This window comes from Oncorhynchus masou, chromosome 31, assembly GCF_036934945.1.
Source record: "Oncorhynchus masou masou isolate Uvic2021 chromosome 31, UVic_Omas_1.1, whole genome shotgun sequence".
NCBI classification, from domain to species: Eukaryota; Metazoa; Chordata; class Actinopteri; order Salmoniformes; family Salmonidae; genus Oncorhynchus; species Oncorhynchus masou.
In genome coordinates this window covers 92721336-92738211 of record NC_088242.1, presented here as the reverse complement: position 1 = coordinate 92738211, position 16876 = coordinate 92721336, and the positions used below count along the sequence as shown (strand labels likewise).

The following is a 16876-nucleotide window of genomic DNA, read 5'->3' as shown; positions in this document are numbered from 1 at the left end:
TCCACCAGTCTAATGTCCATTGCTTGTGTTCCTTGGTCCAATCAAGTCTCTTTTTCCTGTTGGTGTCCTGTAATAGTGGTTTCTTTGCAGCAATTCGACCATGAAGGCCTGATTCACAGTCTCCCCCTCTGGTATACCACCCCTACTTTGTCACAACTGATTTGTCATAACTGATTGTCTCAAACGCAATAAGAAGGAAAGAAATTCCACAAATGAACTTTTAACAAGGCACACCTGTTAATTGAAATGCATTCCAGGTAACTACCTCATGAATCTGGTTGAGAGAATGGCAAGAGTGTGCAAAGCTGTCATCAAGGCAAAGGGCTACATTGAAGAATCTCAAATCTCAAATATATTTTGATTTGTTTAACACTTTTTTGGTTACTATATGATTCCATAAGTGTTATTTCATAGTTTTCATGTCTTCGCTATTATTCTAAAATGTAGAAAATGGTAAAAAAAATTAAGAAAAACCTTTGAATGAGGAGGTGTGTCCAAACTAATGTATATATATTTTTTAAAATTATTATATATTTTCTTTAGTGTTAACATATCAATACAAGAGGTACATGGGGGAACACAAGTATATTTAAAGAATATACAAAGGAAATTTGGGCTAGGGGGTAAAATATCACATTACACCTCAAGGGGCATACACACACTCATAACTCGAACAGCTTTTAGTTGTCTTAAAATATAGTATTTAGTTGTCTTAAAATATAGTTATTTTTGTAAGGTAAGAACATGTGGTGTTTTTTTTGTAAATGTACATTTGTGAATATGGAATTTGGCCAAAAGAATAATGAAATGAATTACATAAAATTGTTTCGACTTATTTATATCGTAGGTAAAGAATCCAAGCAGTACGTCGCTCACATTATTTTATAGTTGCAATGAATGTATCTGTCTGTTCCACCATCTGTTGTAGTCCTTGGTTCAATAAAGTTTCCAGGCTTCAAACTTATATGTGACGTAAATTTCATGCGCATAGAAGCCACACGTGTTATGTTTTCATGGAGGTGGTTGGTAATCTGCTTCGGTAATTTGTAAATCGTAATATTCCAAAGGAATCACAATTTAAATAATAAGCGATCAACAACACCAGCGAACATGGGGAAGAAACTCAAAGTTGGAAAGACCAGAAAAGATAAATTCTACCACTTAGCAAAGGAAACGGGTAAGATCTATAAACGCAGAGAACTCATCGCGCTATTAGCCTAATTTAAATGGGCTAGCTAAATCAAGTCCAAGTTAATTAATACAGTAACTAAACAGTAAGCTCGTTGTACTGTGTGCTTTTGAGTTTAAACAGATAATGTATAGCTACCTAGCTATTGTTGCTCATCAGGGATTGGGTACCCTTGATCATATAGCCATCAATATTCAAGATCATAACTATCTAGAGAGATACTGTAGCTAATTGGCTTCTCAGGATTGTGATAGTGATACTGATAGTTGAAGCCAGCTGGATCGTGTAGCATTAAAACAGCTGGCTAGTAATGTAGAAATGACATTGTCTGGTTATATATGTGTAATACTCTCGCTCTCCTCTCCCTCAGGATATCGTTCACGTTCTTCCTTCAAGCTTATTCAGCTGAACCGAAAATTCCAGTTCTTACAGAAAGCCAGGGCTCTGGTGGACTTGTGCGCTGCTCCGGGTGGTTGGTGGGTACCGGAGCTATCTACATCGCGTGTCACATGATCTCAATATACTTTCATACGCTACTGACTGTCACGTCTTACTTTAACATGCGATTTGATATGTTAAACATCAACATGTGCTGTAGTAGGCCTATGAAATAATTGTCGTATCTTGTTTTATTTATTATTTTTGTCAATATTCTTTCTCTCTGTCATACCCATACCCATAGGTTACAGGTGGCGTCCAAGTTTATGCCTGTCTCCAGTCTTATTATTGGTGAGTCAAACCTCGTCTCAGACACCTCGAACATATACCTCTAACATATACCGACTACTGTGTTCCGTAATACTTAGCCGACATCTTTAAAAAATAAATAAAAAATCCCTGTTGAAATGCTGTTATAGTTATTTGATGAGGTCATTGCGTTCCTATCTCCAAAGGTGTCGATTTGGTCCCAATCAAATCTATCCCCAACGTGGTCGCCCTGACAGAGGACATCACCACAGAGAAATGCCGGCAGGTAGGTCAGAGGTCAAATGAGTGAGTCTGTTATTTGTCCATAACAGGATGGTGTTTTAATGTAGTTCATCACAGTACAGTGTTGACATAACTCCCATTGAATGTTCTCGGACAGTATTCTGTCCGAGTCATATTCGTTGGTAACTTCATCATACGTCACCAAATTGTAACAACTTTTAGTCCAAAGAGGACCGTGTTTAATGTAACTGTTGTTTTGCCCAGGCTCTGAGGAAGGAGCTCCAGACATGGAAGGTGGACGTGGTCCTAAACGACGGAGCTCCAAATGTTGGAGCCAACTGGGTGCATGATGCCTTCTCTCAGGGTAAGTAACACACTGATAACACCTTTATATGTAAACTGAGAGGGGATAACCTTAACACCACGTTTGTCCGTCCATCAGCTATATGGCATGTTCACTCTCATAACACATGTACAGTAGAAATGCGTATTAGATTAACAATAAATTAATGAAATTCGAAGGTAATAAATTAGTGTCGAGGAGCAGATAACAATCTTTGTCTTACTCTCACCCTACCAGCTCATCTGACCCTGATGGCTCTGAAGCTGGCGTGTGACTTTCTGGCCAAAGGGGGCACGTTTGTCACCAAGGTGTTCCGCTCCAAAGACTACCAGCCACTGCTGTGGATCTTCCAGCAGTTCTTCAAGAAGGTGCAGGCTACCAAGCCCCAGGCATCCAGAAACGAGTCGGCTGAGATCTTCGTCATCTGCCAAGGTGGGTTGGTTCACCCAGACTCTCTATAGCAGAGTTGGAAAAGTGAGAAGTGACATTGATTTTCATTGAGGATTTTTCAATCTGATTGGTATTCCTATTCACTTCCTCAATTGACATGGAATTGACTCCAACCCTGCTCTTTAGCACCGGGTATCTAGAGTAAATTGAGAAATATATACTTTGGGTTTATTGTGGTAAATATTGGTCTTGTTGAGTAACTGAGGATGGGACTTCATTCCATTTCAGGCTACCTGGCCCCAGACAAAATTGACAACAAGTTCTTCGACCCCAAACATGCTTTCAAAGAGGTGGAGGTCCAAGCCAAGGCTATCAAAGACCTGGTCCCTCTGAAGAAACCGAAGGTGTGTGTCTGCACCTGTGTGTAATTCTTTACAGTGAAGTCTTCTGAATGAACAGACTGTGTATTTTAGTGGCTTCATTCACTCATGCTGTGTTTCAGGCAGAGGGATACACAGATGGTGATCTGACCCTGTATCACACCTTCTCAGCGACCGCCTTCCTCAAGGCTGACAACCCTGTGGACTTCCTGAGCAAAGCCAACGAGGTGAGACGCATCATACAGAACTTTACAATGGCAGTCAGCATTGATGGCAAGTTAACTTGCTGGCTAGCTAAACCACATTTAGCTACGATAGCATTTGTCTCTGAGCAGATTTTAATATTGTTTTTATTGGGGTGTCCCTCCAGATCAATTTTGACAACCCTGAGTTGGAGTCTCACGAGGCCACCTCTGATGAGGTCATAGAGTGTTGCCGTGACATCAAGGTTCTGGGCCGCAAGGAGCTCCGGTAAGCCAATGAGATTGTTATACTGTAATGATAACAATACACTGACTTCATAAAGTGTTTTTTTATAGACCCAAATACGTGCTGCAACTCAAGTCTCGCCGCCGGCCAATCCTATAGGGCTCTCCAATGACCTTTGCCCTCTGACCCTGTGTATGTATGTGTGTGTCCTCAGTCTGCTGCTGAACTGGAGGTCCAAGCTGAGGAGATACCTGGCTAAGAAGCTAAAGGATGAGGCTAAGCAGCTGGATGGGGACATCAAGTAAGAATCCTTTTAAACATTCCTTAATCTTTATATCTACAGCAAGTTCTATTGAGAGAGACTCCCAGTCCAGATTGAACCCCCCCGTGACTCCAAGTCCGGGTTGAACCCCCCCGTGACTCCTAGTCCGGATTGAAACCCCCGTGGCTCCCAGTCCGGATTGAAACCCCCGTGGCTCCCAGTCCGGATTGAAACCCCCGTGGCTCCCAGTCCGGATTGAAATCCCCGTGGCTCCCAGTCCGGATTGAAACCCCCGTGGCTCCCAGTCCGGATTGAAACCCCCGTGGCTCCCAGTCCGGATTGAAACCCCCGTGGCTCCCAGTCCGGATTGAAACCCCGTGGCTCCCAGTCCGGATTGAAACCCCCGTGGCTCCCAGTCCGGATTGAAACCCCCGTGGCTCCCAGTCCGGATTGAAACCCCCCGTGGCTCCCAGTCCGGATTGAAACCCCGTGGCTCCCAGTCCGGATTGAAACCCCCGTGGCTCCCAGTCCGGATTGAAACCCCGTGGCTCCCAGTGGCTCCCAGTCCGGATTGAAACCCCGTGGCTCCCAGTCCGGATTGAAACCCCGTGGCTCCCAGTCCGGATTGAAACCCCCGTGGCTCCCAGTCCGGATTGAAACCCCGTGGCTCCCAGTCCGGATTGAAACCCCCCCAGTGGCTCCCAGTCCGGATTGAAACCCCGTGACTCCCAGTCCGGATTGAAACCCCCTGGCTCCCAGATCCGGATTGAAACCCCGTGGCTCCCAGTCCGGTTGAAACCCCCGTGGCTCCCAGTCCGGATTGAACCGCCCGTTGCTCCCAGTCCGGATTGAAACCCCCGTGGCTCCCAGTCCGGATTGAACCGCCCGTTGCTCCCAGTCCGGATTGAACCGCCCGTTGCTCCCAGTCCGGATTGAACCGCCCGTTGCTCCCAGTCCGGATTGAACCGCCCGTTGCTCCCAGTCCGGATTGAAATTAATATTAGTTTGAAGTTGCCCAGTCCGGATTGAAACCCCCGTCGTGCCCAGTCCGGATTGAAACCCCCGTGGCTCCCAGTCTGGATTGAACCGCCCGTTGCTCCCAGTCCGGATTGAACCGCCCGTGGCTCCCAGTCCGGATTGAAACCCCCGTGGCGCCCAGTCCGGATTGAAACCCCCGTGGCGCCCAGTCCGGATTGAAACCCCCGTGGCTCCCAGTCCGGATTGAAACCGCCCGTTGCTCCCAGTCCGGATTGAAACCCTGTGACTACCTAAGGCCCCTAGTAGAACAGATCCAGGTAGGTATCGACTCCACCTGGTCTTCTGTTTGTTCCCTCCATATTGTTTTACTCCCATCCAGTCTGAACACATGAGAGTATCATGATTTGCCTATCTAGGGATTGGGCCTGATTTTGGTAGACAAGAATCTCTTTTACAAAGGTATGAGGTATGTCAGGTTCTAAATTAATATTATTTGAAGTTGCACATCCCATTATATAGAGCAGTAGGCATCAATAACATTGGCCTTTATTGTTGTGCTTGTCTGCAGACTGAGTTCAGGTGAGGAGGCGAGCGACGCAGAGGAGAAGAAAGAAGAGAAGAAAGAGGAGAAGGAGAAAAAGAAAATGACGGTGGCTGAAAAGAAGGAAGAAGAGGCCGAGTTGGAGGAGGAAGAGATGGAGCAGAAACTTGCCGAGCTGAAAGCCGAGGAGGTGGCAGAGCTGAGACGGTAAGTCTTTATACCGAGGAGGTGGCAGAGCTGAGACGGTAAGTCTTTATACCGAGGAGGTGGCAGAGCTGAGACGGTAAGTCTTTATACCGAGGAGGTGGCAGAGCTGAGACGGTAAGTCTTTATACCGAGGAGGTGGCAGAGCTGAGACGGTAAGTCTTTATACCGAGGAGGTGGCAGAGCTGAGACGGTAAGTCTTTATACCGAGGAGGTGGCAGAGCTGAGACGGTAAGTCTTTATACCGAGGAGGTGGCAGAGCTGAGACGGTAAGAGGGAGGTGGCAGAGCTGAGACGGTAAGTCTTTATACCGAGGAGGTGGCAGAGCTGAGACGGTAAGTCTTTATACCGAGGAGGTGGCAGAGCTGAGACGGTAAGTCTTTATACCGAGGAGGTGGCAGAGCTGAGACGGTAAGTCTTTATACCGAGGAGGTGGCAGAGCTGAGACGGTAAGTCTTTATACCGAGGAGGTGGCAGAGCTGAGACGGTAAGTCTTTATACCGAGGAGGTGGCAGAGCTGAGACGGTAAGTCTTTATACCGAGGAGGTGGCAGAGCTGAGACGGTAAGTCTTTATACCGAGGAGGTGGCAGAGCTGAGACGGTAAGTCTTTATACTGAAGAGATGGCAGAGCTGAGACTAAGTCTATATAGTCTATACTCAACTGCTCAACTTTATGCTCTCTAATGCATATACCAACAATGGGATTTGATGGACCAATATAGAATAATTTCACTATTCACACATTACAGATACAATACACAAGTCCCAAGAATCAATGTTCATTAAAAAGCCTTACTGATGCTGGCACAACTGGTGTCTTGGTCTTGAGAGGTAGAGACCTGATCTGCGGCCTGAAGGCAACTGCTTCCTGATTTTTAAGGGGGGAGTTATGATGTCACAGATGTGCTATATTTCCTGTTTGTAAGGTGTGTTGACATGTTTGCTGATGTATTCTGTGACCAGTGCTGTATTGTCCAATGTGAGGTGTTGTGTTGATGTGCGTGCTGGTGTGTTGTGCCAACCAGGAAGAAGAAGAAGCTTCTGAAGGAGAGGAGGAAGCAGAGGGAGAGGGTGGCACTGAAGATGGACCTGCCGGGAGTCTCGATCGCAGATGGCAACGACTCCTCCATGTTCTCCCTCATTACCATTAACAAGGCCGCGGTAACAGAGACCGATATGCATGCACATACACACACCAATTGACCACGGACATGGTTTTGAATAGATTTTTAGAAAGGTCTTGTTTTATTTCTCATGATTGTGAAAAGCGTCATCTTTCCCCTCATTCCGTCCCTCTCCTAGGCTCTGTGTGAGATCACCAAGGGGGACATGAAGTTAGCAGATGCCATGGTGGAAGGGGAGGAGGACCTATACTTCTCTGACGACGGTGACAGTGACGAGGTCTCCCTGGTCTCTGACCTGGACGATGACGACTTGGATGAGATCATAGAGAAACAGAAGGAGATGGCCAAGGACAAGGCCACCAAGAAAAAGTACGTCTTTCTCTCTCTCTCTCTGCATCGATCTGTATCACTGCTTTTGACACTCAGGGCATTCCCTTTAACTTCACACATTAAATGACTTCTACTCAATCCACTTTTAACTATAATAACTTCATAAAAATATTGGCAAAACTGCTGTTGCAATGTTACTTTTTTTTTCAATGCTTGGTGTGTGTGTGTTGCAGAGTGTCCTTCAATGTGGAGAAGAAGGAGGAGGAGGAGGAAGAAGAAGAAGGGAGTGGACTGATAGTGGAGCTGGAGGGAAAGGAGGAGAAGAGGGACCGTGAGACCAGCATGTGGTTCAGCAAGGTCTGTAGTAAACACAGTCACCCACCCACAACACGCTGTACTCACACAGTCACCCACCCACAACACGCTGTACTCACACACAGTCACCCACCCACACACAACACGCTGTACTCACACACAGTCACCCACCCACACACAACACGCTGTACTCACACACAGTCACCCACCCACACACAACACGCTGTACTCACACACAGTCACCCACCCACACACAACACGCTGTACTCGCACACAGTCACCCACCCACACACAACACGCTGTACTCGCACACAGTCACCCACCCACACACAACACGCTGTACTCACACACAGTCACCCACCCACACACAACACGCTGTACTCGCACACAGTCACCCACCCACACACAACACGCTGTACTCGCACACAGTCACCCACCCACAACACGCTGTACTCACACACAGTCACCCACCCACCCACAACACGCTGTACTCGCACACAGTCACCCACCCACACACAACACGCTGTACTCGCACACAGTCACCCACCCACACACAACACGCTGTACTCGCACACAGTCACCCACCCACACACAACACGCTGTACTCGCACACAGTCACCCACCCACACACAACACGCTGTACTCGCACACAGTCACCCACCCACACACAACACGCTGTACTCGCACACAGTCACCCACCCACACACAACACGCTGTACTCGCACACAGTCACCCACCCACACACAACACGCTGTACTCGCACACAGTCACCCACCCACACACAACACGCTGTACTCGCACACAGTCACCCACCCACACACAACACGCTGTACTCGCACACAGTCACCCACCCACACACAACACGCTGTACTCGCACACAGTCACCCACCCACACACAACACGCTGTACTCGCACACAGTCACCCACCCACAACACGCTGTACTCACACACAGTCACCCACCCACAACACGCTGTACTCGCACACAGTCACCCACCCACACACAACACGCTGTACTCGCACACAGTCACCCACCCACACACAACACGCTGTACTCGCACACAGTCACCCACCCACACACAACACGCTGTACTCGCACAGTCACCCACCCACCCACAACACGCTGTACTCACACACAGTCACCCACCCACAACACGCTGTACTCGCACACAGTTACCCACCCACCCACAACACGCTGTACTCGCACACAGTTACCCACCCACCCACAACACGCTGTACTCGCACACAGTTACCCACCCACCCACAACACGCTGTACTCGCACACAGTCACCCACCCACACACAACACGCTGTACTCGCACACAGTCACCCACACACAACACGCTGTACTCGCACACAGTCACCCACACACAACACGCTGTACTCGCACACAGTCACCCACACACAACACGCTGTACTCGCACACAGTCACACACCCACACACACTCACTGACCCACCCACCCACACATACATGCTCACCGACACACAACACGCTGTACGCGTCCACCCACGAACAGACTTCCTCATGCACATGGAGTACTTTTATAGTACCCTTGGTTCTCTCATCTCTGCGACCTCTGACCTTATGATTTGACTTTCTGACCCACACAGGACATCTTCGCTGAACTGGATCTGGACGGAGATGCAGCGAGCGAGCTGCGGCAGACACAGATGCTACAAAACAAGGACCCTACAGGTACAGGATGAGTACAGCATCGCAATAAAGTGTCTTCCTCCCCTCCTGTTTGATAGGTGGAAATTCCCAGTAGGTGCTTTCAGCCCAGTGTAGGTAACAGGGAAGAGTCCACTTTAGACTGAGATCCGTCCGTAGTGAGAGAAGACTGTTGGATGAACTTTTTGTAACACCTTTGTTGTGTCTCCAGCCAAGGGGAAGAAGAGGAAAACCCCAGAGGAGCCTGATACGGCCCAGCCCGAGGGGGAAGAGGCGGGGCCTTCACAGGAAGCTGGGGCAGAGGGGGATAGCGACAGCTACTCTGATGATGACAACAGCAGTGACGAGGACGATGAGAAGTCAGGACTCGTGTCACATGACTTATTAAAGAATAGACTAGAACTTTTGTCCCATTTTGTCATATTGTTAACAAAATACCTTTTCAATAATTTTGTAGGATTCTGATAGCGAACAGATTGAAAAATTATTGGAGGAATTTGTTGATTTGAGATTAATATTAGATTGCACATTGTCTTCTATTTGACCGATTCCAACAGGGGTAATTCTGGTAGACATTATGACTTGGCTTATGACCACAATATGCACTTTCCCCGATCATCTAAAAGTGTAAACGTGTGTGTGGTCTACAGGAGTATCGCTCAGATGAAGGCTAAAGGGTCTGGTGGTATCCAAGGAGACGCAGACGGCGACGACTTCCAGGTGGTGCCAGTGGAGAGCACCAGTGAGTAAAGAGAACATGTCTAGGGTGCAGGCCTTAGTGACTGTTTAGACCAATGGCAAGATTTTAAGCGGTGTGTGTTTCCCACAGGCAAGCGTGCTCGCATCATGAATGCAGAGGGTTTGGCCCTGGGCTGTCAGATCGCGACCTCCAAGAAGAGATCAAGGGACCTGGTTGATGGCTCCTTCCACAGGCAAGATTAGCTGATTACTCTCTCTGTGTGTGTGTTCACTAATGATACTACTTATTTAGCCATGTAATGTATTATTTCTGTGTGACGATGTATGTGTTCAGGTTTGCCAGCTCGGAGGACCAGTGCGAGGTGCCCGAGTGGTTCGTGGATGACGAGAAGAAACACAGGAATAAGCCTATCCCCGTCACCAAGGAGATGGTGGAGGAGTACAAGGCAAAATGGAAGGAGATCAACGCCAGGCCCATTAAAAGAGTGGCTGAGGCCAAGGCCAGGAAGAAGAGGAGGGTAAGAGAGCGAGAGAGATGGTGGAACGAGAGGGTAGAAGTAGAGGGGGAAAGATAATATTATGAAGGGAGACGGGGGAATGAGGGTAGAGGAGGATGTTGGGTAAAAAGGTGGGAGACAGGGTGTAAAGATGGAGGATGCAGTATGTGACCTTTGTTTATCTGTGCTGTGTGACAGATGCTGAAGAAGATGGAGTCAGCCAAGAAGAAGGCGGAGGCCGTGGTCAACACAGTGGACATTGGTGAAAGGGAGAAGATGGCCCAGCTAAAGAGGTACAAATGCAACTTTACACCATCAAAACCTCTGCGACGACAATGTACCACAACCATTTACACGGCTACATCTCTGGCAGTGACATGTCCCATTACAGTAGGACTTTACTACACCCGTGGCTAGCTAAATAAAATACCACTTTACTCTACCTCTGGCAGTGACATGTACCACCAACAAGTCCCTTCTCTCTCTGTTTTTTAGTATCTATAAGAAGGCGGGCCTTGGTAAAGAGAAGAGGGAGGTCACGTACGTCGTAGCCAAGAAGGGCTCTGGTACCAAGAGGGTTCGTCGTCCAGGCGGTGTCAAGGGCCAGTTCAAAGTGGTGGACGGCCGCATGAAGAAGGACATGAGAGGCATGCAGAGGAAAGAGCAGCGCGAGAGAGGGGGCAAGAAAGGAGGGAAGGGGAAAGGAGGAGGGGGCAAAGGAAAAGGCAGAGGTGGTGGAGGAGGATTTAAGGGTGGAAGAGGAGGGATGAAGGGTGGAAAAGGACGTCCTGACAGGAAATGAGTAAAAGGACACCGCTCTGTCCCCTCTTGTTTTCGGAGGTTAAATTAATTTTCCCCCCCATTTTGTATCTGAGAGTTGTCATATAGGCAAGCTAAGATGGCTGCCAACACTGCTGGTTCTGTTACAGTGGAATTGTGGGCAACAGAACTTCCCTGGTGTACTTTGAGACCCTCCACCGAAACAGTGACCACCGTACTGAAAAGCATGATAAAACAATACAGGTATCCTCCAATCTTTTGGGTAAATAAAAAGTGCTGTGTGTACATCTTTCTATGAGAGGATGACGTACTTGCCTTACATCCAGTGTTGACTGAAGCTGTTTCAGTGCACACCCTGAACCACTCTAATAAATGGTTTCGATCCAAGATTTCACATGAATAGTAATGTTTATTAAAATACGTGCTTTCCACATGTGTTCTTTTAAATCTTGTAAATACTGATTTCACATTAAATGTCTTGATGAAACAAGTTAACCGATCATCTGTACCTCTCTGATTCTCTTTACGAACTAAAGTTTCTTTATTCGATGGTCACCCCTACAAAGATTTTAAATTCCATATTTTTACTCATGTTAATCTGATGGACCTGTCAGCTCTTCTATTTTAAACGATATCCTCACCATCATTTGCTCATGATTGGTGAACGCATTGGTCAACGTCACCATCCTCGGGCCGCTGGATGGGCGGAGTTTTCACTCTTCGTCCAATGATAGGGTATACATCGAGTGTGTGCGGAGTGTGTTTTGTCAATGTTGCAAACAGCTGAGAAGACGAGAAAAGGTAGCAAAACTGCTTTCCTATTGAATTAATATGTCCTATTAGAAATTGTAGCAGCGTAAGAATAATTTTGATAGACAACCACACTTCTGTCGACTAAACATGCAGTCTTACAAGCCTATTACTTCTGTTAGCTAGCTAACCCGTTAGCTTAGCCAGGATCACCACTAGAGGATTTTGGCTACTTGAAGTAACGATAGCTAACATTATACATACAGGTTAATATATTAAGACTATTGAAATTAGTTTGCATGCCAATCCGTTTGTGCCATCACCCCAACTCATTTGTCTCGATAATGACAGCAATGGAGTTGAAAAGAGCACAAACTGATCTAGGTCCAGACTATTAAGTGGATCTCCTTTCCCTCTTCTGATCCCTCCAATGTGTTGTTTCATCCCTCTCTCCGTCGCCTCGTTACTCATAGGCCTATTCTATCCGTGTCTTTTTTTTGTCAGAGTCGTTCAGATGAGAGGTAAGGAGGATGGACTTTACTGAGTGTTACAGCGACACGGTGTCCAGTCTTGCCGTGGCAGCACGCGAGAGAAATGTCAGGCGTGTGAGCTTACTGATCCAGAGAGGCTGCAGTGTGGACAGCAGGGATAACCGTGGCTGGAACGCCCTCCACGAGGCTGCAGCCGCCGGAACCATCGTATGTGTGCGCCAGCTACTTAAGGCTGCCGGTAAGGTTTGAGTTGAGAGAAGAGAACCATCTCTATAATTCTATGTCTCTTTGTGAAAATAAAATGAATCCACTTCCTTCATTGCTCTGATCCGAAGGAACTGACCAAGCGAAAACCTGGCATCGAGTCAATGGAATAGTATCATACACATCAACGATGTGGTTGATACCATTCCCACTGACTCCATTTCAGCCATTATTATGAGCCAGCCTCCACTGCAACCTAATGATGAGCTTCCACCATATTGTTTTCACCTGTCAAGTCTTTTCCAATTAGTGAAAGGGAAGAGATGGGTTTTCAATTAATTTGAATATAGCCTATCTGAACAGGGCACCTAAAAGGGGCATTTCAATATTCTAAAAGTGGATCCTTCATTAACCTCCTTGGCTCCTCTTTGTGGATCCTTCACTAACCTCCTTGGCTCCTCTTTGTGGAATCCTCCACTAACCTCCTTGGCTCCTCTTTCCATTGGCTCTTCCTTCAGCAGGAGCCTCCAGTGGTTGCAGTGCCTACGTGGGCTCTCTGACACATGAGGGTGAGTCGGCGTTGTACCTGGCCGTGCAACGCAGACACCTGGCCGTGGTCAAGCTCCTCCTCAGAGCACACGCTGACATCAACCAGCCAACCAATGACCTGTCCTGCCCTCTCTACGCAGGTAAGGCACACCCACATAGACAAAACACTTGAACTGTGTTATAGGTCTTATTAAAAGTGTGTGTGTGTGTGTGTGTGTAGCAGTAGACTGTGGGTACACAGATATCGTGGAGTTGCTGGTGCGGAAAGGGGCAGAGGTTAACGGAACACACACGGCCTCCTGCTGGACCTGCCTTCATCAGGCTGCCTATAAAGGTCACAGTGACATTGTGCGTATCCTGGTGGGTGTGTGTCGCCTGGAGGTGTTTGACGATCACATGATCACTCCCCTGTTTGTGGCTGCACAGTACGGACAAAAGCAGTGTCTCCAGATCCTCGCTGACGCAGGTACATATCTGTGTGTGCGCTTTCTTATAAAAAAAACATATATATATATTTATTTATTTATTTATTTAAAAAAAGACCCAGTTCAGTCAAAATTCTGTTATTTTTATCTCTGTGTTTTATATCATATTGTACCACAGCTGATGAAACAAGCACTGTAAAAATTGAATGTGTTATTTCCTGATAGTTGCTGGTTAAAAATAGAATCTACACAGGACCTTCTAATCAGCAGGTTTGCATGGTTGCCCATGGAGAGTTGCGGCTTTCCATGGTGACGTCACTATACAGTAAATTGGTTATTAGACCAATAACAAAAAGTTCCAAAACTGCCGATTACAGCTAGTTTTCACCCTCCCCACATAGACCACTCTGACAGCCCTAACAAAATTGTTGCTCGAGGTTGCTAAAAAGCCATTTTTGCCCGTTTTTAAATGAAAATCTATAGGCCCTTTCACATTGCATTGTTCATATCCCCAGGCGAGACTGGCTAGCTTATCCTGTGTTCACACAACCATTTGTTAACCCTGGGCTAACGGGCGACCAACATTCTCTCTGCCACGCAACCAATGTTATAAACAATAAGACATTTATTAACACATGAAGTCCTCCTGCTTGTAGCCTAGCATTTGAAGTCCTCCTGCTTGTAGCCTAGCATTTGAAGTCCTCCTGCTTGTAGCCTAGCATTTGAAGTCCTCCTGCTTCTAGCATTTGATTTCCATAAGTGATGGTTTGTATAAACCTTGCAGTCTGCCTGTCTGACCTCGGCAACAATGTTTCACTTTCAAAATGCGATCTCGCCCCTGTACAGAGAATGCTATGAAGGAAAGAGACATGAACATTTCTGGTCCAGGCGAAATCATGCAACAATATTATTATCATGGATATATCCAATTCAATGACAATAGAAAATAGCCATAACAACCAATGTTTTCACACGGATTAAAGTATTTCAAGTTTTTGTCTGCATATGGCTGGATGAAATATTATAAATGTATTTAATATAGCGTGCAGAAGGCATCACGAGCATGTGCTAATTAAGTGAAAGTGCAGTTATTGTGATTAGACAGTGAATTCTATGCGCTGTTCATGACCTCGTTTCACACGGGCTATTTTGGCACCATGTTTCTGGGGCTAGCCACAAAAAGTCAGTGCTAACCCTGCTCCGGCCCAGAGCCAGCTAGCCCTGGGCTAATGTTGGTGCTAGCCCACTTTACAATGCGCAAGTCTGAACACTCGCTTAGACCAGGGCCAAAATCTCCCTTAGCCCTGGGTTGAAATGCAGTGTGAATGCACCTTATACAGTAAGTTACTTAATTGTTACTCAGAAATGATTTGATATTGATATAAAAATGGCTGCATTGGGCCTTTTAAGTCGCTGTATAAACATTGTATGTTGTTTACATGTTGGGGTTGTAGGTGCCAATGTGAACGCCCAGGCGTCAGACTTGGCAACACCGCTGCTGATTGCATCACAGGAGGGCCACGAGGGCTGTGTGGAGATTCTTCTGGACCACAATGCCAACCCAAATCTGTCTTGTTCCAACAACTGGCCACAGCTCCCCATCCACGCAGCTGCCGAGTTCGGCCACAACACTGTCCTGGCCAGGCTGATTGCTGTGACACACCGGGTGTGTGACCGTGGAGAGGGTGAGTTGAGTCCGCTGTACTCTGCTGTGAAGAACAATCACAGCCACTGTGTAGATCTGCTGCTGAGGGCCGGCTTCAGCCCAGACGCCCAGGACTGTAGCTCCCTCTTCAGCTCAGACACCACATCGCCGCTCACCTTCACCCTGGCCTTAAAATGCACATCCTCCCAGCCCTTTAGCGATTCGGCGCGCTTGCTGGTAGCCGCAGGGGCCACTTTGACCGGGCGGGAATGGCTCTACATTCTGGCCATGTGCAAATCCGATGTGCTGCAGTATGTCTTACAACAAAGGAGCATCCCCAGACCAGATCAGCGAAGCAGGACCATCTCGCTGTGCTCTAGGCCAGAGCAGCAGAGCAACAGCCCACTCAGTCCAGAAGAGTTGCGTGGGCTGGTGTGTGAGGCGCTCAACATGGTACGCCATGCCTCCTACTGGTTGCCCACGCTACTTCAGGCAGGCCTGGAGCCCTCCCTACTGTTGCAGAAACCTTACACCCTGAGGAAGGCAGACAGTGAGGTTTTGAATTACTTCCTCCAGTTTGTCAATTGGTCGACTCTCTCTCAGCCACTAAAGGAGATACTGCTACCCCGAAAGGAGAGCACCTGGAGGCCACATCTCGGTAAGACACACGTACAAATGACATTTTTTTGCATTTAGCTGAAGAACGTCTTATCCAGACTGACTTACAATAAGGGCATTCAACCACTGGATAATATGCACACAACGAAGAGTGACATGCGCACACACACAGAACACTGTCAACAGATTAGTAATGAGTGTGTGTGTGTGTGTGTGTGTGTGTGTGTGTGTGTGTGTATAGAGTGTGTGCCATCTCTCTCTCACCTCTGCAGGCTGCGGGTCAGGGAAGAGTTAGGTTCAGTGGTTCTGATGCAGACAGATGTGGTCCGACAGCTTCCTCTTCCCCCTCCACTGCAGATATACCTCCAGTTCAGAGACATCCCACCACCCTCACATGCAACAACAGTCCCACAGGGAGGGTTTCCACAACGACTATAACGATGACGTACAGGGCTTCATATAACCTGCCACTGAAGAGATGTCCTCAATTAAAAAAATATTCACACACACCCAGTTCCCTATGCACACACCCAGTTCCCTATGCACACACCCAGTTCCCTATGCACACACCCAGTTCCCTATGCACACACCCAGTTCCCTATGCACACACCCAGTTCCCTATGCACACACCCAGTTCCCTATGCACACACCCAGTTCCCTATGCACACACCCAGTTCCCTATGCACAGTTCCCTATGCACCAGTTCCCACACACCCAGTTCCCTATGCACACACCCAGTTCCCTATGCACACACCCAGTTCCCTATGCACACACCCAGTTCCCTATGCACACACCCAGTTCCCTATGCACACACCCAGTTCCCAATGCACACACCCAGTTCCCTATGCACACACCTGTTCTATGTTTCTGTTCTGTTGATGTGTGATTTTGGAAAAGATCAGCTCTATTTGAACACTGATGTTGGTGAAAATGAATATTTTTATATTCTTTGTAGAATTGCCTGTATGGTTTGTTTTGATTATTGTTAATTAAGACAAAGTATCAAGCTGTTTTTGGAGTAAACTTTTTTATTTTTATTATAAAAATTTAAAAAAGCTCAGTTCCATTGTGGTTTTAGTTTGTAAAAACATATTTTTCTAGTTCAAATACCTGTTTTTTTTTTCTTACCTAA

At 47.1% G+C, this 16876-nt stretch overlaps 2 protein-coding genes across 4 annotated transcripts; both read left to right on the top strand.

Annotated features, from left to right (window-relative positions):
- The first annotated feature begins 973 nt into the window (after window positions 1-973).
- Window positions 974-11562, top strand: ftsj3 (FtsJ RNA 2'-O-methyltransferase 3). The gene is made up of 21 exons (XM_064952549.1): window positions 974-1177; window positions 1560-1665; window positions 1872-1918; window positions 2083-2162; window positions 2384-2483; window positions 2700-2894; window positions 3141-3256; window positions 3355-3459; window positions 3603-3703; window positions 3876-3962; window positions 5470-5649; window positions 6673-6808; window positions 6950-7140; window positions 7335-7458; window positions 9026-9110; window positions 9298-9445; window positions 9737-9828; window positions 9916-10018; window positions 10120-10303; window positions 10481-10575; window positions 10778-11562. Exons 1-21 carry the CDS (start codon window positions 1111-1113, stop codon window positions 11082-11084), a joined length of 2649 nt encoding a protein of 882 aa, XP_064808621.1. The 5' UTR covers window positions 974-1110; the 3' UTR covers window positions 11085-11562.
- Window positions 11563-11794: 232 nt separating this feature from the next.
- On the top strand, window positions 11795-16425 carry asb3 (ankyrin repeat and SOCS box containing 3). Of its 3 annotated transcripts, none has more exons than XM_064952551.1 (6): window positions 11795-11863; window positions 12317-12541; window positions 13029-13196; window positions 13277-13522; window positions 14936-15784; window positions 15986-16425. In XM_064952551.1, the coding sequence occupies exons 2-6, from the start codon at window positions 12343-12345 to the stop codon at window positions 16180-16182; spliced, it is 1659 nt and encodes a 552-aa protein (XP_064808623.1). In that variant the 5' UTR covers window positions 11795-11863; window positions 12317-12342; the 3' UTR covers window positions 16183-16425. The 3 variants fall into 3 exon arrangements, with proteins under 3 accessions (XP_064808623.1, XP_064808624.1, XP_064808622.1); XM_064952552.1 differs by having other exon boundaries at window positions 13026-13196; window positions 13280-13522; XM_064952550.1 differs by having other exon boundaries at window positions 13026-13196.
- Window positions 16426-16876: the final 451 nt, after the last annotated feature.

What these genes read in the sequence shown, in the direction of transcription:
- ftsj3 (XM_064952549.1), top strand. Translation starts at nt 1,111, where the DNA reads ATGGGGAAGAAACTCAAAGTTGGAAAGACCAGAAAAGATAAATTCTAC. An exon ending in CTGGGCCGCAAGGAGCTCCG is followed by an intron (nt 3,704 to 3,875) that starts GTAAGCCAATGA and finishes GTGTGTCCTCAG; the next exon opens with TCTGCTGCTGAACTGGAGGT. An exon ending in GACAAGGCCACCAAGAAAAA is followed by an intron (nt 7,141 to 7,334) that starts GTACGTCTTTCT and finishes TGTGTGTTGCAG; the next exon opens with AGTGTCCTTCAATGTGGAGA.
- asb3 (XM_064952550.1), top strand. Translation starts at nt 12,343, where the DNA reads ATGGACTTTACTGAGTGTTACAGCGACACGGTGTCCAGTCTTGCCGTG. An exon ending in CCAGCTACTTAAGGCTGCCG is followed by an intron (nt 12,542 to 13,025) that starts GTAAGGTTTGAG and finishes CTCTTCCTTCAG; the next exon opens with CAGGAGCCTCCAGTGGTTGC. An exon ending in CACCTGGAGGCCACATCTCG is followed by an intron (nt 15,785 to 15,985) that starts GTAAGACACACG and finishes GTGTGTGTATAG; the next exon opens with AGTGTGTGCCATCTCTCTCT.